This window comes from Natrix helvetica (assembly GCF_964273705.1).
Source record: "Natrix helvetica genome assembly, chromosome: Z".
Classification (NCBI taxonomy): Eukaryota; Metazoa; Chordata; class Lepidosauria; order Squamata; family Natricidae; genus Natrix; species Natrix helvetica.
The window spans coordinates 137,408,224-137,430,336 of NC_138554.1; the positions used below are offsets into that span (position 1 = coordinate 137,408,224).

At 41.0% G+C, this 22,113-nt stretch overlaps 1 protein-coding gene across 1 annotated transcript; it reads left to right on the plus strand.

Annotated features, from left to right (window-relative positions):
• The first annotated feature begins 1,675 nt into the window (after positions 1-1,675).
• LOC309401173 (sodium-coupled neutral amino acid symporter 2-like) lies at positions 1,676-21,222 on the plus strand. The gene is made up of 16 exons (XM_081970224.1): positions 1,676-1,993; positions 2,941-3,161; positions 3,496-3,577; positions 3,670-3,788; positions 6,223-6,296; positions 6,384-6,476; positions 6,688-6,769; positions 12,633-12,721; positions 13,347-13,405; positions 13,541-13,690; positions 14,548-14,627; positions 14,729-14,829; positions 15,977-16,101; positions 16,372-16,516; positions 16,609-16,706; positions 17,158-21,222. The coding sequence occupies exons 2-16, from the start codon at positions 3,052-3,054 to the stop codon at positions 17,236-17,238; spliced, it is 1,488 nt and encodes a 495-aa protein (XP_081826350.1). The 5' UTR covers positions 1,676-1,993; positions 2,941-3,051; the 3' UTR covers positions 17,239-21,222.
• Positions 21,223-22,113: the final 891 nt, after the last annotated feature.

The following is a 22,113-nucleotide window of genomic DNA, read 5'->3' on the forward strand; positions in this document are numbered from 1 at the left end:
GCTGCTTTCTGCCTCTAAAACATGTTTCTCCATTTCTTCTTTAGGGAAATATAATATTCAATACAATACAATACAATAGCAGGGTTGGAAGGGACCTTGGAGGTCTTCTAGTCCAACCCCCTTGCCTAGGCAAGAAATTCTATATCGTTTCAGACAAATGGCTACCCAACATCTTCTTAAAAACTTCTAGTGTTGGGGCATTCACAACTTCTGGAGGCAACTTCTGTTCCACTGATTAATTGTTCTAACTGTCAGGAAATTTCTCCTCAGTTCTAAGTTGCTTCTCTCCTTAATTAGTTTCCACCCATTGCTTCTTGTCCTGTCCTCAGGTCCCTTGGAGAATAGTTTGACTCCCTCTTCTTTGTGGCAACCCCTGAGATATTGGAAGACTGCTATCATGTCTCCCCTAGTCCTTCTTTCTCTTAAGCTAGACATACCCAGTTCCTGCAACCGTTCTTCATATGTTTTAGTCTCCAGTCCCCTAATCATGTTTGTTGCTCTTCTCTGCACTCTTTCTAGAGTCTCCACATCTTTTCTACATTGTGGCGACCAGAACTGAATGCTGTATTCCAAGTGTGGCCTTACCAAGGCCTTATAAAGTGGTATTAACACTTCACGTGATCTTGATTCTATCCCTCTATTTATGCAGCCTAGAACTGTGTTGGCTTTTTTGGCAGCTGCTGCACACGGCTGGCTCATATTTAAATGGTTGTCCACTAGGACTCCAAGATCCCTTTCACAATTAGTACTACTGAGCAAGGTATCATCTATACTGTACCTGTGCATTCCGTTTTTGTTGCCCAAATGTAGAACGTTACTCTTTTCACCATTGAATTTCATTTTATTAGATAGTGCCCAATGTTCAAGTTTGTCAAGATCCTTCTGTATCTTAAGCCTATCATCTGGAGTGTTGGCTATTCCTGCCAGCTTGGTGTCATCTGCAAATTTGATGAGTTCCCCATTTATTCCCTCATCCAAATCATTGATGAAGATGTTGAAGAGTACTGGGCCTACAACAGAGCCTTGGGGTACTCCACTGCATACCTCCCTCCATGTAGATGCAGTTCCATTGAGGACTACATGTTGAGGGCGGTTGGTCAGCCAGTTACGAATCCATCTGGTGGTGATGCTGTCCAACCCACATTCTTCTACTTTATCTAGTAGTGGGTTATGGTCTACCTTATCAAAAGCCTTACTGAAGTCCAAGTAAACTATATCAATGGCATTCCTCTGGTCCACTAATTTATTCTGCCTTTTTTTTTTTTTACATTTCCCAAAATATTTCATTCTTGGGGGGGGGGGACTTCGCACATTACTACTATTCCGGTTCACAAAGGCTTTTAAGTGGCCAATCAGAAACAGAGATGTGGCCACATGGTGTGGAACTACATTTCCCATAAGGCAGCCTCTGCCTACATTTTCCATGAGATAGTTTCTTAAAGGAGACAGTTCTTAATTCCTACACTAGCTACATATTGCTGGAGCAGCAGTCAGTTTGAGAGATCTCCTCCTGTTGGACCAGACGGGTGTTTGGGGAAGAGGGGTGGAGCCACACAGCCCAATGTTGGTACACACAGTAAAAGTCTTTGCACGCTGCCCCCGCGAATCCTCCCCTTCCCTTGCTCACTCGCTCTGACGTCACCACATGCTTCTCCCCAAAAGCAGAGGCATCAGCCCGCGTCACCAAGAACCGATCGTGCTGTTCCGAAAGTGGCTTTCCCTCGCTCTCGTTCACGCCAGTGCTTCTCTCCTGAGTGCGGGGGGGCCTTTGACGGTTTTCACCAGAAATAAACCTAACTTATTGTTTTCTGTCGGCTTGACATATTACAATTCTTTTTTTTAATTATATTTAATTGTTTAGTTTAATTGTTTTCTGTACCGGCCCTTCAGACTGTCAGTATCTAAGGATTTTTTTTGCTTCGGTTTAAAGAGAGAAATCGACTGAAGAAAGAAGCTCCGGAAGTTTGCAAGTTTTAAAGCTTTGTAAATTGAGGTAATGCATTCAATTTTGGGTTTGGGGGAAGAGGCTCGAAGAAGATATCAACAGCTGTCTGAGTGGGTTAGCTGCGTTTGCTTGTGATATAACTAGCTGTGGAGTGATTTTTTAAAATGTAAGAATGTGTGAGAGTGTGAGTGGAATAGAGAAGGAGCATTTGGGGGGAGGGAGAATCCATCAGCCTTACTGTGTAAGGGCATCCAGGATCTCCCCCCCCCCACTCTGCTTTTTCAAACCCTCCCCACAAAAGAAGTCGCTGGTGAGTCTTGTCACTGATTTGCATTGTTGTCTACATTTTCCAAAGTAGAATTCCCGGGAAGGAAGAATTCTTGAGGAGGAGAAATAAATAGTTAGAAACACTCCGGAAAGTCCAAGAAATTCTTCGGGTGTCAGTCAGTTAACGTTAGAAAGGGACTGTGACAATCGGTTAGTTAGATTGCATCATGTGAAGTTCCGGGGAAAGAGAGGACGGATGGGTGGAGTTCGTTCGCTTTCAAATCTGGTTAGGCAATCATGCCGTGCCCGCGGGTGTGTATTGATAATCTTCCCTAATCTTAATCTACCTGCGGCGAATGTTTCTCAGTCTCTGGATGGATGGAAACGGGGAAGACATGTGAAGGCTCTTTATCTGCTTGGCTGGGCAGAGAAGCCTTCTTTTTGCGCTGTCACTCTGGCTGCTCACCGTAGATCTTTTGTTCTCCCCAGCCACCTCATCTTTCCAGATAATGTGTCCTCCCAGTGTTCTAGCTGGAGATATCTTTGTTTTCCTCCCAGTACTTTTCCTTCCCTCGCCCCTCTTCGCTTATCCCGCCCTTCTCTGCTGGTAGTTTTCCACTCGCCTGGCTGAATCAGCTGCAGTGAGCAGCAGCTTCGAAGCAGCATCTCACGTGACCCAACTTCGGAAGATTACTGCAGTATTGACGTTTTTCCCCTTACCTTCGCAGACAAGGCAGGACCCGCAGCCAAGGACAAAAGATCACGAGGATCCCAGGCGACCCCTCCCAACCCAAATAATTATTTGGCCTGATTGACCAGCTCCCTAAGAAGATCCCAGTATGAGCAAAGCTGAAACGGGCAAGCTGAACAGCACCCGAGAGGAGGACTGCAGCTCCCACAGCAACAACTTCAGCTATCACTACCCCGCCAAATCAGCTGCGATGAAGAGGTCAGGGAGATTTCTCTGCCTTACTCTGAACCATAGTACAACGTCCTCTTCAAATACCTGCCCCATCTGAGTGAACTGGGGAAAATAGAATAGATGATTGGTAGGTAGGTAGATAGGTAGATAGGTAGGTAGATAGGTAGGTAGGTAGATTGATTTTTGGAATTCCTCCACTAAAGGAAAATATTTCAAAATGACCATATCACAAGCCAGGAAAAAAGAAGAAAATGTTGCACAATGTGGAAACACACTTATTCAGATTTTAACTCAGTTAAAAGCAAGTGGAATTTTACAATACCGCAGTATTTAAAACTTCCTCTTTCCCTTCTTTTCACAGCCATTATGTGGATACGGATCCAGAAAACCAAAACTTTTTACTTGAATCCAAGCAAGGGAAGAAGAAATATGAAACTGAATATGTAAGCACATACTAAGTGTTTTTATAAAATTGTATTATAAAACCTCTTACAAGTAAGAGCAAATTGTGAACTTTCACCATTCTTATTTACAGCAGCATCCAGGTACAACTTCCTTTGGAATATCAGTATTTAACCTCAGCAATGCTATTGTGGGCAGTGGCATCCTTGGACTTTCTTATGCCATGGCAAACACGGGAATTGCTCTATTTGTGTAAGTATTAGAATGCAATAAAAATCACAATATGTAATTGTTTTAGGAAAATATTTGTAGCTGTTTGCTTCAAATCTAAAGCTTAATTCTACTAAAATATCTGAACACAGGCCCTTTTAATTCCATTGAGATTGGTAGAGGCAAGAACTAATGAACATTTATCTAGAAATACACTTGAACTCACAGTAAATTGTTTTAAGTGGCAAGTCTATGACCCAGTAATTTCTGTTGAAGAATGCACTCATGTTTTCATTTTTCCTGTTGCAGCTGGTAGGATTTTAAACATTTAGGTTTGAATAGCTTATGCATCTTTGGAAGTTAAACAGATTTTTAAATTTTTGAATTTATGCACTATAAAAACAAAATTGCACTCACTTTTAATGTTTTAGTTATAATTTGTTAAGTTGCCTTTTATTTTGTTTGAATGCTGTCTCTTTCCTCAAAAATGATGTTAGTTTTCTCAAATAGTGGGGGGAATACTTCAATTTATCCATTTTAATTTCTGGATTATAATGTTCTACAGTTTAACTGGCTGGTGACTTTGGGCCAATCATTCTCTCTCTTAGTACAACCCACCTCATAGGATTGTTATTATGGGAAAATAATAGGAGGGAGGAGAATTAGGTATGTTAATCACCTCGAGTTGTTTATAAAAATGAGAAACAAACTAGATTTGGATATTATTTGCCACCCTGCATTTTGCCTATAGCATCATAAAGCATTCATCAATTTTTCCCTTGATAATTTCTCAATTAAAAACAGCATATGCTGTAGAGTTTCCTGTTGATCCTGCTTTAAATAAGAAAAGGGCATCTGTCATATTACAGAGAGCAACAGATCCTGAGTAGAATTTAGCTATGTAGTCACTGGTGTGAAAAGCAAGGAGATAGATAGAGATGTATTTCTGTTAGAAAGCTGTTTTAAGTCTGAAAGGTTAAAGGGCTGCATATTCAGCAAGGCAAATATATAGTAGGATGTATGCTCATTATCAATAGAAACCAAAGAAATATGGAAATAACGTAATAATTGTATTTTATTGTGCCTTTTCATGCTCCAAAAAGGTTTTGCAGTGGTTACAAAGAAGTCAGCATAATGTATGCCAATGGGATTCTGTCGGGCAAGCTTTGACAAAAACCACATTTAAGTCAGAGGAAATACACACAAACACAAGAGTTTATCAGTACATTTTATATCAGTGTTAAAACTATGTTTAGAATAAAGAATGAGTCCAGTGGGGCTTGCAGGCAGATATAAAAATGTAACCTAACATTATGGTTTTTTCTCTTAAATTGTTTATCTTTTCTATTGGAAACTAATTTATCTAAGATATATTGTAAAGCAAGGACTAATTTTTTTTTAAAAAAGTAAATACCATTTTATTTCTTCTTGGAATAAATAAGCATTTCAGACTATAGAAACAACTGAGTAGGCAATGTTGACCAGCTTATAAAAATAACTCGTCTGAATCTGAAATGGCTTGACAGATATGTTTTCTAACCCATTTATATAGATTCCCACACCCAAGCAAGTGCTCTGGGCGGTATACAACAGAGCAAAAACCATTTAAATAAATACATTGAAAGTTTAAAACTAAGCTAAAATAAAGAGCAATAGACAAAAAACTGTTAAAAGTAGCAGAGCTACCTTACTAGTTCACCATCTCCTAGAATCCCCAGGCCTGCAAGCATAAACAAGCCCAATAATGATGAAGCCAACTTTGTATCAGGGAGGAGAAGACTCCACAGCAGAAGCCCCAAGGCAGAAAAGACTCACTGCCAAGGGCCTGCAAAATCGTAGCTCTATAGGTAACTGAACCTATAACATGCCCTTTTTGCATGGTAGATGGGAACATAACATTGGAGAAAGATAGTCCCCAAACAAAGGTCAACACCAGCACCTTGCATTGGACCCAGAAACACACTGGTAAGCAATGCACCTCACAAAGTGGAGGTGTGACATTTGTTTTACCAGAAACAAACTTGACTGCTTGCACCATTACATTTGGCATCTACTGAAGTTTCTAGACAGTCTTCAGGAGCAGCCTGATATATAGTGGATTGCAGTAATCTAACAGAGAGTACCTGAGCAGGAATTACCATGAGTAGATCCCCTGATCTAGATTTAAGTTTTTAAAAGTGGCAGTTGGGTTTTTTTTAATCCTTCTTAGACTGTTCTTTGTCCCGAGCACAATAAATATTTCTAATATATTCACTGCATTTAAATTTATATTTTGTTTCATTGTTTACTTTGGGAATGAGGTGACCATGTAAAATTTATTCATTTTTCAAAGCCATTAGAGCCAATAAAGAATTTAAGGGATAATTCTAATTTAATTCACTGGCAGAAATATGTATATAAATTTATATGATCTTGATACTTTTTATTTATATATTCGATTTCAAAACAAAACATTACATTTCTATTTGCTTTTTAGAATTCTCTTAGTCTTCGTGTCAATATTTTCTCTATATTCCGTTCATCTTCTTTTGAAGACTTCCAACGAAGGAGGTAATGACCGTTTACTATTTGTCAGTCATAGATTCAACCCTTTTTCTTTTTCAAAATTGCATTATTCCCAAATCTCTGTTCCTACAGGATCTTTATTATATGAACAATTGGGAATGAAAGCATTTGGCATGCCTGGAAAAATTGCAGCATCTGTATCAATTACAATGCAAAACATTGGAGGTAAGACACCCTAAAAACAGTCATCTTCTTATTCCAAAAACTATTTTTTTCAGAAAACATGCTTTCATTAATAATATTCAATCATTAGATTACTTATTCACATATTGTACCCCCTAAAAAAAAACAATATTCAATCATGTCATTAGAAATTGTATATTTTGTAATTTTTTAAAATGTTATCATTTTAATTATCTACATTATTCACTTGCAGCTATGTCAAGCTACCTCTACATCGTGAAATATGAGTTACCAATGGTCATCAAAACATTTTTGAACATTGGAGAGCATTCAGGGTAAGTCCTATAACAGCTTGGTAGAAATTGTTTTCATGGGAACATGTAAAGGGACATTGATATTTGAGGACTTCTGTTGAAACAGGTTAAGTTCTTAAACAAAGGTAACTTAAGTAGTAAATTCCAGTTATGCTTTCCTGACTCTGAAGAGGTCTGTTTGAAAGTCTAGTGATTAAGGCTAGAAAGCAGGAAAACAAGTCCTGTCTTGGCCAGGAAAGCCAGCTGCGTAACTCTGGGCCAAGTCATTCTCTGTCAGCCCAAGCCATCTCACAGGGTTGTTGTTGTGGAGAAAAGAAGAAGAGGAAGGTTTGTTCAATGTGTTTGTCTCCTTGAATTATTTCTAAAAATAGTAAAGGGTGGGGTACAAACAAATAAATAAATGCAAATAGTCAGATATGGAAAACTATGTGCATAAGAGACTCCAGAATGGGATCATTGTGCTTCCTGCATTATGATCTAAAACAATCCTCAAAATATAAAATCTTCACTTGAAGTTCAGCTCCCAGTGTTCTGTTATGTCCCTATGGTTTTATTGGCAGCAAGAAGAAAGGAGTTAATTAATCATTTCCTTCTGACAACCATGACTTCCTGGTCTAAGTTGAGTTCCTTAGAACAGTGTTCTCAACGTTCCTAATGCAGCGACCCCTTGTGGTCACCCCCAACCATAAAATTTCTTCTTCTTCCCCTTTCCTCCTCTTCTCCTCCCTCTTATCTACTTTATTTTATTTATTTATTTAATTATTCATGCTTCTAGACCGCCCCCTCTCCCAAAAAGGGACTCGGGGCGGTGTACAGTCCATGCCAAATATATCAAAATACAATAAAATTGAATATGTACCGTTGGAATGGAGGAGGTTAAAAATGGAATTAAAAGAACTGTACAAAGCAATATATATAAATATAGGATTTTGAACCCCTAAAACACACACAATAAGTTAAAAACAATACCCCTAAAATAACCAGTTAATACATTTGCCAGGAGGGACAGTTGTAATTATGCCAGGCCTGCTAATCGGAACAGGTGAGTCTTCAATTTTTGCCGGAAGGAGCGGAGGTCAGTAGTGGTTCTAATGTCGGGGGGGAGGTCATTCCAGAGGGTTGGGCCCATCACAGAGAAGGCCCTACTCCTTGGTGTCGCCCGTTGGCATTGCCTAGTGGACGGCACCAGGAGAAGTCCCTCTCTGTGTGAGCGAATTGGCCGCAGGGATGTATGTGGGAGGATGCGATCCCGCAAGTAACTAGGTCCCGTGCCATGGAGCGCTTTAAAGATGGTAATCAGCACCTTGAAACGCACCCGAAAAACCACAGGCAGCCAGTGCAGCTCGCGCAGGAGAGGTGTTACGTGGGAGTACCTCGTACTCCCCATCACAGCCCGCGCGGCTGCGTTCTGAACTAACTGCAGTCTCCGGGCGCGTTCCAAGGGCAGCCCCATGTAGAGAGCGTTGCAGTAATCCAGGCGGGACGTCACCAACGCATGAGTGACCGTGCGTAGGGCATCCCGGTCCAGTAGGGGGCGCAATTGGCGCACCAGGCGAACCTGGTGGAACGCCCCCCTTGCCACGGCTGCCACATGGTCATCCATTGACAGCCGGGCATCAAGGAGGACGCCCAAATTGCGCGCCCGTTCCACAGGGGGCAATTGTTCGCCCCCTATGGCCAGCGATGGAATCAGCTGGCTGAACCGAGGTGCCGGTAGCCACAGCCACTCAGTCTTGGAGGGGTTGAGTTTAAGTCTGTTGTCCCCCATCCAGATCCCGACGGCTTCCAAACACCGGGACATCACTTCGACAGCCTCGTTGGGGTGGTTTGGGGTTGAAATATACAGCTGGGTATCATCAGCGTAGAAGTGACACTCAACCCCAAAACCACGGATGATCTCACCCAGCGGCTTCACATATGTGTTGAACAGGAGAGGCGAGAGGACCGACCCCTGTGGCACTCCACAAGTGAGTGGCCTCGGGGTCGACCTCTGTCCCCCTGTCAACACACATTGCTTCCGGTCGGAGAGGTAGGAGCCGAACCACCGCAGAACGGTACCTCCGACTCCTATCCCCTCCAACCGGCGCAATAGGATACCATGGTCGATGGTATCAAAAGCCGCCGAGAGGTCTAATAGGACCAGGATAGAGGAACAACCTCTATCTCTGGCCCTCCAGAGATCATCGACCAACGCGACCAAGGCTGTCTCCGTGCTGTGCCCGGGTCGGAAGCCGGACTGGCGTGAGTCTAGATACTCGGATTCGTCAAGGTGTTGTGGAAACTGCTGCGCCACCACATTCTCGACAACCTTCGCTAAAAGCGGAAGGTTGGAGACTGGACGATAGTTAGCTAGCTCCATTGGGTCGAGTGAAGGCCTCTTAAGTAAGGGCCTCACCACCGCCTCCTTCAAGGCGGCTGGTAAGGATCCCTCACCCAATGAGGCATTCACCAGGCCCAGAAGCCAGCCTCGGGTCACCTCCCAAGATGCCAGTACCAACCAGGAGGGACACGGGTCCATTAAACATGTGGTGGGTTGCAGCCGTCCACGCAACCTATCCAAATCCTCGGGGGCAACAGAATCAAACTCCTCCCAGGATGGTCTCACAAGACTCGCTGTTGGCGGCCCGTCTGGTCCACTGAGGGGGGCCCATCCACTCCGGATCTGAGCGACTTTGTCCTGCAGATATTCCCCAAACTCCTCTGCTCTGCCCTGCAAGGGTGCCCCCCGCGTCCTCTGTGCCAAGAGGGAGCGGGTCACCCTAAACAGGGCGGCAGGGCGGTTATCCGCGGACGCAATAAGAGCGGCGCAATATCTACGTTTGGCCGCCCTTAATGCCACAAGGTAGGTCCGTAAATAGGCTCTTACCTGTGTTCGATCAGATTCGGAGCGTGAGGACCTCCACCTGCTCTCTAGACGTCTCCTATGGCGCTTCATCACCCTCAGCTCCTCGGTATACCAAGGAGCCCGGGTGGGTCGCTGTCGCAGGAGAGGTCGCAAAGGCGCAACCCGGTCCAAGGCCCCAGCCGCCGCCCTATTCCAGGCGGCCGCTAGGTCCTCCGACCGAGCGCGGGTCAGGGCTACAGGTAATGGCCCAAGCTCCGTCTGGAACCTATCCGGTTCCATCAGGTGCTTGGGGCGGTACCAGCTTGGACCGTCTGGTCCCGCCTCCTCGCGGTGGGGGGTAGCGCCAGGGAAGTCCAGCCGGAGACATGAGTGATCTGACCATGACAGGGGTGTGACAACCAAGTCCCCTATACCCAGATCACTCGTCCACTGCTCAGATACAAAAACAAGGTCCAGTGTGTGGCCACCTTCGTGTGTGGGGCCCTGAATTAATTGGGTCAGGCCCATGGCTGTCATGGAAGCCATGAACTCCCGAGCCACCTCAGATGCTGCTCCCGTCGACGGCAGGTTGAAATCCCCCATAACCACAAGCTTGGGGATCTCAACCGCCGTCTCCGAGATCAGCTCGAGGAGCTCGGGCAGGGCCGCTGATGTATAGCGAGGAGCCAAGTATACAATCAGCAAACCCACCTGCCTCCCTGGGCCCCATTTCACACCAAGGGACTCACACCCGGATATCTGAGGAACAGTGAACTCCCTCGGCTCTAGACCTTCCCGTATAACTACCGCCACCCCACCACCCTTACCCAGGGCCCGAGGTGATGGAATGCACGGAAACCTGGTGGGCACATTTCCACGAGGGGTAAACCACCCTCGTGGCCCAACCAGGTCTCCGTTATCCCTGCAAGGTCCAGCTCCCCCTCAGAGATCAACTCATTAATGAGGGGGGCCTTGTTGGTTACGGACCTTGCATTGCAAAGCATCAGCCGCAGGCCCCGGCTCTGTAGTTCCTGACCACCTAGGTTGCGGGGGTTGGTACAGACGACCGGGCGTAGCCAGCAGCCACGGTCTCCCAACCGACCTTGTGATCTTCTCTTGTCCTCGCATCCCCCCCTCCCCGCGACCGTTGTAATCAAACAACCCCCTGTTGGAATAACTTGTTCCCTCTCCCCCCCCACTCCGCTCACTTCCTTCCCGGACTCACCTGCCCGTCCGGCACTGGCACTGGCTCCTCTCCCGGCCTGGTTATCCCACCCCCCTCCCTGGAGCCCCTTAATAACAATAAAAAACATTTAGATAAAAAGCCCCTCAGCCTCCGTTTCTTCCACCTCTCGGGGTTCACAAACCCGTCATCAAGGCAGGCCCTTGAAAGCGCCAAGGGCCGTACCTGCGAGAGAGGGGCCTCTCGCAGGCGGAGCAGGTCTAGCCTTGAGTAGATTGATAAAATATTAAAACCCAATTGGGTAAGGGTGCAGATGGTAAAAGTTAATAATTAATAGCCGGAGGCTGAGATGTTACTGGGGAGCTGGAGGGAAAAATGCTCCAAATATTTCCAGGACGTGAAGGTGAAGCAGGTGGAGATATCATAAAAATGAGGTGACAGTCCAAGGTGGATTGAAAATAAATGTAGTACAGATGTGGGTTCCTTAGTAAATGAGGGGTGGCCTTCTAAGCCCAGCTGTTCTTGGTCTTAGTCTGGGCAATCAGTTGGGCTCATCCATGGCCCTAACACGGGTCTCCAGTGACCTCTAAGGTTCCAGGTCATCCCCAACCATTATTTAAGGTCTTCTTCTTTCTACTGGTTCCCCAACATCCTCACCTTGACCCCCCCCATCCGGCGTCTCAGTTCTCTTAACATTTGCAGCAATTTGGGAAAAGCTTCCAAAATTATCAAGATTATCAAGACACCAGAGTCTCCTACTCTTAATTCCCCCCTCCCTTACTTCCTCTGCTTTTACCCTTTCTTCCTTTTCCTCATCTTTCCTCCTTTCCATTGTTGCCCTTGCTTATTTACTTTCTCTGATGGGTTCTCGGGGTGGCATTTCAGGAAACCCAACTTTATATTTTCATACAAATCATTTTCTGTTACATTTTATAATTCCACTTGTACCATTTTTAAAATTGTTTACTTGCATTGGAATATTTTGTGAATGGGGCCAATTTGAGCTCTTGATAACAGGTCTGGTTGTCGGATTTAGATATAGTTAAAAGTACCTGGCAGCGGCGTGGAAAGCATAGCCATGCGCATGTCCCGCACAATTACAGCCCAGAGCAAGGCCTAAGCTCCTTCCTCGCTCGCAGGAACACTTTCCCGCCATTACAAAGTCTCCGAGGCTAATTGTACGGGGTGTGTGCGCGTGCACCTGTTTTTTATAGCGTGGAGCGGCGGTGACGCTCTGCGCGGCCACTCCGGAGTCCATCCGCAGGGATTTCAAGGAAAGCGAGGTGGAGTCTAAACTTGAGATTGAGAACTGCAGTCTTAAAAGCTTCTCATTCAAGTACTAAGCAATACGTTTTCAAAACCAGTTGTCAGCATTCTAAATATCATCCAGAATTAAATCAGAGTCCAAGGCAGAGTTTTCCTCAAAGTTCCAATTTATTAGGAGAGACATGTTGGAACATCTGTGGGAACCCGAATCTGAAAGCTTCCCGGGGGTTCCCATCCAGTTGAAAGTTCACGATCTTGCCCCCGCACCCACAAGTCCATCACATGGTTCAATCTTCCACTGCCACGCTGGCAGTTCCACCCATCCAGTTCCGGTCAGGCTCAGAGGTGTAGAGAACAAAATATGACCTTGGGCTTCTGGAAAGGAATTTTTTATTTTGACAACACATTCTACTCCTTACTATTCCTCCTCCCAATTCCCTACTAATGAAACAGCATAGTAAAATGAGAGAGAATGTGGCAGGCCAAAGATCCAGAAAGGAATATGACTGCAGGCCTAACACCAGCCTAGGTTAGCTTTAGATGATTTTTAAATTGTCAAACCAGATTCCCATGCAAGGATTTCACCATGTACCTTCTCCTTTTCCTTCTAGAGAATGGTATTGGTATACTAATGGCGATTATTTGGTTATATTAGTATCCTTGGTGCTCATTCTTCCTTTGTCATTGTTAAAAACTTTAGGTAAGTGGTTTTTATTGTTGATATTAATGTGGAATAAGAAAAAAAAATGGTTAACTTGCTTACTTACCTCTTGAGAAACCTATATGTGGGTCAACAGTGAGAACTATTTAACTTATATGTAGAGCACATCTTGAGAAAGGCAAGGCTAGATAAATCAAAAATTGGAATTAAGATTGCCAGGAGAAATATCAACAACCTCAGATATGCAGATGATATCACTCTAATGGCAGAAAGTGAAGAGGAACTGAAGAGCCTCTTGATATGGTGAAGGAGGAGAGTGCAAAAGTTGGCTTGAAAGTCAACATTAAGAAAACTAAGATCATGGCATCTGGCCCTCTCAATTCCTGGCTAATAGATGGGGAAGAAATGGAGGTAGTGACAGATTTTATTTTCCGCTCCAAGATCACCGCAAATGGGGACTGCTGCCAAGAAATTACAAGATGCTTGCTCCTAGGGAGGAAAGCTATGGCAAATCTGGCCAGCATCCTAAAAAGCAGAGACACCACCCTGCCAACAAAAGTGCTACTAATGTCTACTGAACAGGATGGTATAACAGTTCAAAATGCTGAACTGTTTTTTACATGTACTGAATGCTTTAAATTAAAACATTCCTTTACCACTGTAGGTTATCTAGGCTACACCAGTGGATTTTCCTTATTGTGCATGGTCTTCTTCCTTATTGTGGTAGGTATCGTTGTTTATTTATGTATGTTTTTAAATGTTTAGAATCTTAATTCAAATGTTTGTGGTCATGTCTTGTAATTATAATTAGAATGACAATAGATTTATCATGTGAAATTAACTGTCATCCTTTGTTAGGTCATTTGCAAGAAATTTCAAATTCCTTGTGGAGCAGAACATGATCTAATTAATGCAACTGTGAACATGACCATGTTGATTGCAAATGAAACAAATATTAATGCAACGTATGATTCCTGTGTACCAAAATTTTTTATCTTCAACTCAAAGGTAATAGTTAAACAAAGTAAATATAATTGGGACTTCTTCAGAGTCTAACTAGTCGTGAAATTTCCTGTTCACTTTATAAAAGCTATTATAGCAATACTAAGATCAGTAGCTTGCTTATTGTCCTTGAATTAAAGTGAACATAAGTATGGGTGAGGGAACAATTTCATCTTTACCCAGTTGTTTGACCAAACAGAATATTTCAAGAATAAACTAATGATGATACCACACTTATACCAGTGTGGTATAACCAGATATCATCTCATACAGCTGGAATTTTCCTTCCCTACCAATTCCATATGTAATCCATTATTTAACTCTGGAATTAGTTTGCTAGTATGGAAGAATGTTACATAAACAGTATATTCTATTAGCCAACACTTTTGAATAAAACCCAACATGAGTGCTCTCATACTCATTTAGTGAAACCTTTAAAATTCTATCTCACTGAAAATAATTCCATGCTGTGCATAAAATGCAGTGCCATCTCTACAATTATATTTTTTTTAACAAATGAAGAGTGTTGATAACCTGCTTGGTGACTTAAATAAAAATGGATGTGATTAACAATTGTGTACTAACAAATACTTTTCTAGTATTTAGTGTATTTGAGTAGGATTAAAAGTTCCAATTGCCTTCAGGCTATTTACTTCTCTTCCACCTAATCTTTTTCATATGGAAAAGTTGATGAATAGAAAGGACAATTATAGATAAGTTTGAACTGTTCATAAAATAAGGAGCAATATGAATGAAAAAATGTAAAACATGCTGTTTAGAATTATAGCTCTAGTTTTTCAAGAAACTGAGTGTCTTTTAAGTTAATATAGAAATAGTCATACATCTATTTTTATGTTTTCCAGACTGTCTATGCTGTACCAATCCTGACATTTTCTTTTGTCTGTCATCCTGCTATTCTCCCTATTTATGAAGAACTGAAAGGGTATGCCATGTGTATTCTTGTATTTTCAAAGAATTGCATATACATATGGAATGATGCATTTCATAAATATTCATAGCAATTTATTTGTTTTTCTATAATAGCCGAACCCGCAGAAGAATGATGAAAGTATCCAACGTTTCATTTTTTGCTATGTTCCTCATGTATCTTTTGGCTGCTCTCTTTGGATACTTGACATTTTATGGTAAAAAAGCAACTCTTCTATTTTAAGTTTTGCATGTTACTGTTTTGTATTTATGTAAACATGTGCTCCATCGTAGCATTTGTATGTTCTAATTAAGAAGGCAATTTCAACTTAAAGCAATAGGAAGCTTGCACAAGCGTCCTTCCTTACTTCCTTCTGCAGAAAAATAAGTTCCACAAATATTTTTTTAGTAAGACACCTCTAACACCCCGGGGGGGAGGGGTGTTCTGTTAAGATACAGCCTGTTGTGCCTTAAAATGGCTTCTACTGTACAGTGGAGTGGAGTTGCCATGGTAATGGCTTCACAATACGCCACAAGGGAGTTCCCTCTGGTAAGGGGGAAAATCCAACATTAGAAATTACATTTGGTCCTGAAATTTTCCCCCTATAAATAAATATCCGGACAACACCTGGTTATCAGCTAGTTACTAATAAGAAGCAAGTCCTACTAGAATAATAAAACATATTTCCTGTCGAGATTTCATGAAAAAGGCTCTTAATAGCAAACCTGTCAATCACTTTGAGACCATGTTATAGCCGCACACAAATTTAAATGGTTGTCAGGGAGGTTAGGACCAATTTGTGAATTTTTTGTTAATGTTATACTGAATCACATTTACGTTCTGCCTGATTGACTTCTGTGGAAGGAAGACAGAGTCCATTACCTGCGAGGGGCAAGATAATCCTGGTTCCGTGTGGCATTCCATTCTAATCAAAGCTGTTATAAGGAGGAAGAGTTAGGAAGTCTGAATCATATTATAGACTCTCAGTAACTTTCATTCGTGCAACAGCTGTGTAATTTAATGGCACTTTGTTTATTCAACAGTGTATCACTGCTTGTAGCTTTAGCTTTGCAAGCTTTGTAGCTCTTGCAATACACAATGTGATGCGCAATAACAATAGAAATACCATAAATGATATTAATGGGAATCTTAGATTGAAATATTGAATTCAGCCAATTCAGAACACTATTTAACAAATAGTATTACTATTAGTAACACTATTTGTTAAATAAATTTCTATATTACAAAGCTGTACAGTCACACAATTCCACTTGCAAATCAATTGTAAACTTTTAAAAACACGCACAAGAATCTTGTTTATTATATTATGTGAATATTAAAAGTTAACAAATATCCCTTTCCAGGAAAAGTGGAAGCCGAATTGCTCCATACTTATTCAAAAGTGCTTGGGACTGATACTCTCCTTTTGATCGTGCGCTTAGCAGTCTTGATGGCAGTCGTTCTTACTGTTCCAGTTGTGATTTTTCCAGTGAGTAAACTTTACTTAAGGAGAATACGATGTTAATTTATGTTGAATTTTGGAAAGCAAGTATTTGATGCTTGCATTTAGTTCCAATTATTATTTTCATTTTGTTTTCCTTTTTTCATCATTGTATAATCAATATAGTTAGAAGGAAATATAAATTCTATGTTTTAAAAGAATAAATTGTACTTAAATATTTAAAACGTTTTGGGGAGGGCATAAATTTTAATGTGTCTTTAATAACATTAAGTAATTTAATTAATATGTATTTTACAGATCCGCAGTTCCATCACACAATTACTGTGTGCAGGCAAAGAATTTAGTTGGGTGCGTCATTGTATTATCACAGGAGTTATTTTGATATGCACCAACATTCTTGTCATTTTTGTTCCCACAATTCGAGACATATTTGGATTCATTGGTGAGGATTGTTTGTTACTTGTTTGAAATAATCTATAGTTCTAAAAATGTTTATATATAAGCAGTCTAATTTAAACTTTATGGTTCTTTCAGGTGCCTCTGCTGCTGCCATGCTAATCTTTATACTTCCATCAGCTTTCTACATTAAGCTTGTGAAAAAAGAACCCATGCAATCCGTGCAAAAAATTGGGGTAGGTACTTATAATTACCTAATAAAAGGGAATGTTTTTTGATATTCATAGAATTATTAGCTTCATTCTCAGTGTTTTGATTATAAATTGTCATGAACGTCTGCATTAACTGTACTGAGGCCATTTCATTAACTCACCTCCTCTTTTTTTCTTTAAATGTTCATTTTTATTTCTTTTATTTTTGCATCCCTGTAAGCCACTGAAGATCATTTTGGAAATTAAGTGGCATAACATATCCATATTTAAAAGTCTAGCATATTGGCCTGAATTCTCTTAGCCTTCCCCCCAAAAATAAAGGCAGAATGTGTTCAATGTTTTTCAACCTTGGCTTTGAATAATGCAGTTATGAAAATTGCCCCCCAAAATTGACTTTTTTGTATAATAAGACTTTTTCTTTCATGCCCTTGTTTCTGACAAAATAAATTCAGTATTTTGTATGTTATTTATTTAGGCTCTCCTGTTCCTGCTAAGTGGCATAATTGTGATGATTGGAAGTATGACTTTAATCATTATGGATTGGATCAACAATTAACCTGCCTGCTTTATTCATTACTCTTCATTTTGCCATCTTCTGGGAGAAAAAAAACTTCTGCCTATGTTTGCAGCTCTGCTTCATTTGATGCTAGTACTTCTAACTGTAGAACAGATGGATTTTAAAGAAAGAAAAGCAAAAAAAAAAAAACCTATTCTGCACAGGAGTAGATATTAATGTCAACTCAGCCGAGACTTTGGCTGAGTGAAGTGACTTTTTTAAAATTCCATTCCAGGGAATGGACAGCTCACTCTATAAAATTTTATCAAGCCATGTTGGGCTTTGGACATTGTTACTTCGGTTCTTTTATTATTTACTTGAATGTGCCTAATGTGAGAAGCAAATTAGTTTACAGCGAGTTTCTAAGCTAGCCATTAAAAAGCAAGGGGAAAAAACAATTATTATTTTTATACCAAATAACTATGGATTCAAAAGCACTATTTTGACTTTTAAGAAAACGTTTTATAAGTTAGAGATTCCAAATAAGGGTAAGAAGTCATCATTATATTGTTTAATCAATAACCTCAGTTCAAAATGTTTGCCTGTCTAGGAGACATATTCTTAAAGTTATATTTTTTCATCTCAATAAGCTTACTTTTTAAATCTATTACAACTAATATTTAATTGGCTATCTTGAAATAACATCTTACCAAAGCACAGTAAATTGTTAGATAATGTGATGCTCCTAGCAAAAAATCTGGCTTTTTAGTATATAGAAAAAAGATATTCAGGTCATTCTATAGTTTACTGGAGATAAAGTGTACAGATAAGTGTGGTACTTTTCAGATGTTTTCATTCATTATTAATATTTTATATTATGTTACATAATTGCATCAGACTGTTACATGTAACAAAATTCTTTTCATAAAATAACTGGATTCCTTAATGCAGTTTTCTAATTAACTACGCATGCGCACCCCCCCCCCCCTAAATGTAGGAACCATACGTCAGGGGTGGGTTCCGGCAGGCACTACTGCTGGTTCCCTCATGTGCGCGCTGTGTGCACGCGCAGTGCAATTAAAATTGTTCTGCACATGCACAGAACTGAAAAGCATGATGGTGGTGCCTATGACGCTGCCCGAAGAACCAGTTCGGGGATGTAGCAAGCCTGGGTCACTGCCGGTTCGGTTCCAGCAGCCCAAGCCGCCAAACCACTACCGGTAGGCCAAACAGGTAGGAACCCACCAATGATGTAGAGTAGATGTCCAGAATATGTTTCTGCCCTGATTGGACAACAAATATTACAGAGTATAAGCATTCAAAAACTTTAGCAAGTTCTCTGCCCGGTTTCAGGGTTGGCGTGGCCATGGTGGTCATGGCCTGGTCTGTCTCCTGAATCACAGCTGGGGCAGCTCTGGAGACTCCTTGAGTGTCCGGGAAGGCGAAAATGGCCTCCTCAGTCTCTGGAGGCCTCTTTTTCACCCTCCCTGAGCCTCCATGTATGCATCCAAAACAGGCACCGTGGGGACTCCTGTGGTAGGGGTGAGGCCAGCCAGGAGTGGGATTTGGGGGTTCTCTGAGCTGTAGGGGGAATTCATACATACTTCCCATTTCTATAACAACTTAAAGAACTATTTAATGAATTTGCCAATTGGGAAAGAGGGTAAACTCTTCTCTGTTATTCCCTGTAGTAATAAATCTGTGTTACAAGATTTATTTGCAACATTTGCCAGAAGAATCATGTTCCAGTTTGGTTACTACACATATTAATTATACTATTTCAACCCCAAGGTATAAAGCTGTGATGGCGAACCTATGGCACTCAGAGCTCTCTCTGTGGGCACGCATACCATTGCCAGCTGTTATTTTGGTTTCCGGGGCATACATGTGCACCAGCCAGCTGCTCTTTGAGCACACTGAGCACTGGTGCAGTGGAAACCCGAAGGCCAGCTGGCTGGCATGTACACCATGTGCATACATTCCGGTTTGGGCACTCAGTGCCGAAAAGGTTTGCCACCACAGGTGTAAAGACATTTAGGACATTTCATTTCAAAGAAATTGCTGAGCAGATTTTCTGCCAGAATCTAAAAAGGCAGAATTTAACTAGGTAACAAATCAAACAATTGGCCTAATCTAACTTAATAGTAGTACCTCAGTAGTAACTATTGAGTTGCGAACAAAAATGGCATGCAATTATCCAGAACAATTTTTTAAGGTTTTTTTTTTTTTAAATATACAGAAAATATTTCCCATTCTTAACCTACCATATTTTTCGGGGTATAAGACGCTCCAAAGTATAAGACGCACTTTGGGGAGGAAAACGAGAGAAAAAAATCTGCCTCTGGAGTCTTTTAAGAAGAGATTGGATTGCCATTTGTCAGACATGGTGTAGGGCAGGACTGTGAAACCCACGGCCCAGATGTGTCACACAGTGGCCATGCCCACAGCAAGTTTAGCGAAGGGGCCTCCCAGCAATTTGCCTCCTTGCAGCAAACAATATGCTTGTTTCAATCTCAGCACAGCCTGATTAGCACAAGCAGCTGATTGTTAGTTGGATTGGCCTCCCAATGATCAGCTGTTTCTGGCTGCAAGGATTGCCATAGCCTATTGCCACCTCCATGTGCCCCATTTTCAGCCTCTGCGCACCCCATTTTCCGCCTATTCCGGGTGGCGGGGATCAGAATGGGTAGAAACTGAGGCACATGGAGGCCGAAAGCGGGGTGGTAAAACAATGGCAATCCCTTCAGCCTGAAACAGCTGATGGGCAGGAGGCCGATCCAACCAACAATCAGCTGCTTGTGCTGCAGCTGAAACTGTTTGCTGCAAATAGGTAAATTTCTGGGAGGCAGAGGCCAAAGGGTGGGGGCCGACTAGTGGGAGGGTTTATATTTGGTGTATAAGACGCACCCAAATTTTCACCCTCTTTTAGGGGGGAGAAATGAGCATCTTATGCTCTAAAAAATATGGTAATAATGTTTCATTAGGGCGCTTGTCAATAAGGAACATGATTTATTGAAAAGTGACTAATGTTTCCTCTTATTGCCTTAGAAAGGCAATTCAAGCCATGGTTCTACCCAGGACAATATAATCTGTACTTGAATAATAGTTGTGATAATCTCTTTTATTCCTAAAATGTCAGTAACCAATGCTACTACTGTTAAAAAAACAAAGCTTATTTTTTGATCTAGATTGTCTAAAGAAAACATCTTAGAATTTCAAAGATCACTCTTTTGTAAGCATTTGACTGATGTAATTAATGTAAGATCTCATTGTTAAGTATTTATATCTCAGAACTACCATTAGCATACTTATGTAGCAGATATAAATAACTTAATATCAATGTCCCGATTTAATATCTTCTTGTATTTTGTACTAGTCTAGTGGTATTTTGAACATCTTAAATACTCCAGAAAGTATATGGAATAATTTAAAATGATTTTTTTTTTTACAATAACTAGGGTTGCCCAGTATCTTTAACCTGTCAGGGGTGTTAAAGATAAAAAAAATCATTCTTTTCCAAACAATACAAAATATTGTTATAGCCTAATTGTTCATCTAAAAGCCAGAAAATTGACAAAAGTGGGAAAAACACACTTGTTCATCTGCAAAAATGATACTGAATTATTGCTGAATCAGCAGTATCTAGGCAGTTCAAATTAGGGATTGTAGTTTTCTTTCATTTGCAAGATCAAATTTCTCTTAACTACTCCTGAGTACCACTAAGATATCTTGTTTGCTAACATACAGTGGTACACAAACATCTCAGGAGCTAGTAGTTTAAGTATTAAACCACTGTTTGTCACCTCATTTTAAAATTACAGTCTTCCATATCATTTTACTCACAATATGTAACATGTTATTTATGGAAGAGTTACTTGTTGAAGTTAAAACCTATTTTTCAATATTTATGGGTAACCTCTGTATATAAATTATTATACTGTATATGTATATATATGTATATATACTTTAAGTATATTGTATATAGATGAGGATTTTGATTATGTATATGTTTATGTTAATTAACTATTAAATCCATAATTCCTTCATGTTGTCTGTCACTTTATACGCCAGAAAATGTGGTAGCTTTCTTTCGAGATTCATGAATCAATTAGGGCATCTTTCAGAAACCTGACACAGCCATTGCTGAGTATCTAGATAGGAATGTTAGACCTATCCTGTTCAAGATTCTTTACAAATACTTTACAACCATTAATTGGAATCTATTTGCCCCATATATAATCTTTTGCAGAATCCTGGGGGTAAAATTCTCTCCACCTCAACACTCTACAAAATGAGTCTCATTTCGTAATGTGGTTTTTTCATTGTTTCCTACTATATCCCTCCCCCCCAGTTTGGAGTTAATTTATTATGTGGCCAGGGTTTCCATAGTGGGCTTAGGAGTAAGACAGTAAGCAGGCAACCATCAAATGTTTTCAAGAAAAAAAGATTTGGAGTTCTTTCCATGTTGACTAAAGTATGTTCAATTAGTAACTTAATTAGTGTGAATCTCTTCTAATACTGTTTATAATGTTAATGATTAATTGCACCAGCTAAGTTATTACTTTGGCTTTTTTCCTACAGCCTACAGCAATAGCAACCAGAAAAAACAATGTTATCATGTTGTGAGATAAAAATCCAATTATTAAATCCTCTCAACAGAGACAAATATGGTTCACAATTCAAAAAGGCCTATTTACAGAAAAATAAAAAGTTTGCAAGGGTGGCCTCCAAGTCTCTTCCCAAGTGGAATGAGTACAAGGAGAGCAAAATAGCACTCAAAGAGTATATTTTATACACTCCACTCATAAGAAATTCTCCCCTCCTGGTCATTCACTTGTGTAATTTCTTTCAACATCCCATATTGTAAAGGGTCAACTTGACAATTTCTTCAGAGGCCCCTATCTCTTATTTGGTTTTTTCTGGTGCCTTTTGTCT

Bases quoted from the DNA above. Each gene is read 5' to 3' on its own strand.
- LOC309401173 (XM_081970224.1), top strand. From the start codon at position 3,052: ATGAGCAAAGCTGAAACGGGCAAGCTGAACAGCACCCGAGAGGAGGAC. The intron at 6,297-6,383 runs GTAATGACCGTT...CTGTTCCTACAG, and splicing joins GAAGACTTCCAACGAAGGAG to GATCTTTATTATATGAACAA. The intron at 14,628-14,728 runs GTATGCCATGTG...TTTCTATAATAG, and splicing joins ATTTATGAAGAACTGAAAGG to CCGAACCCGCAGAAGAATGA.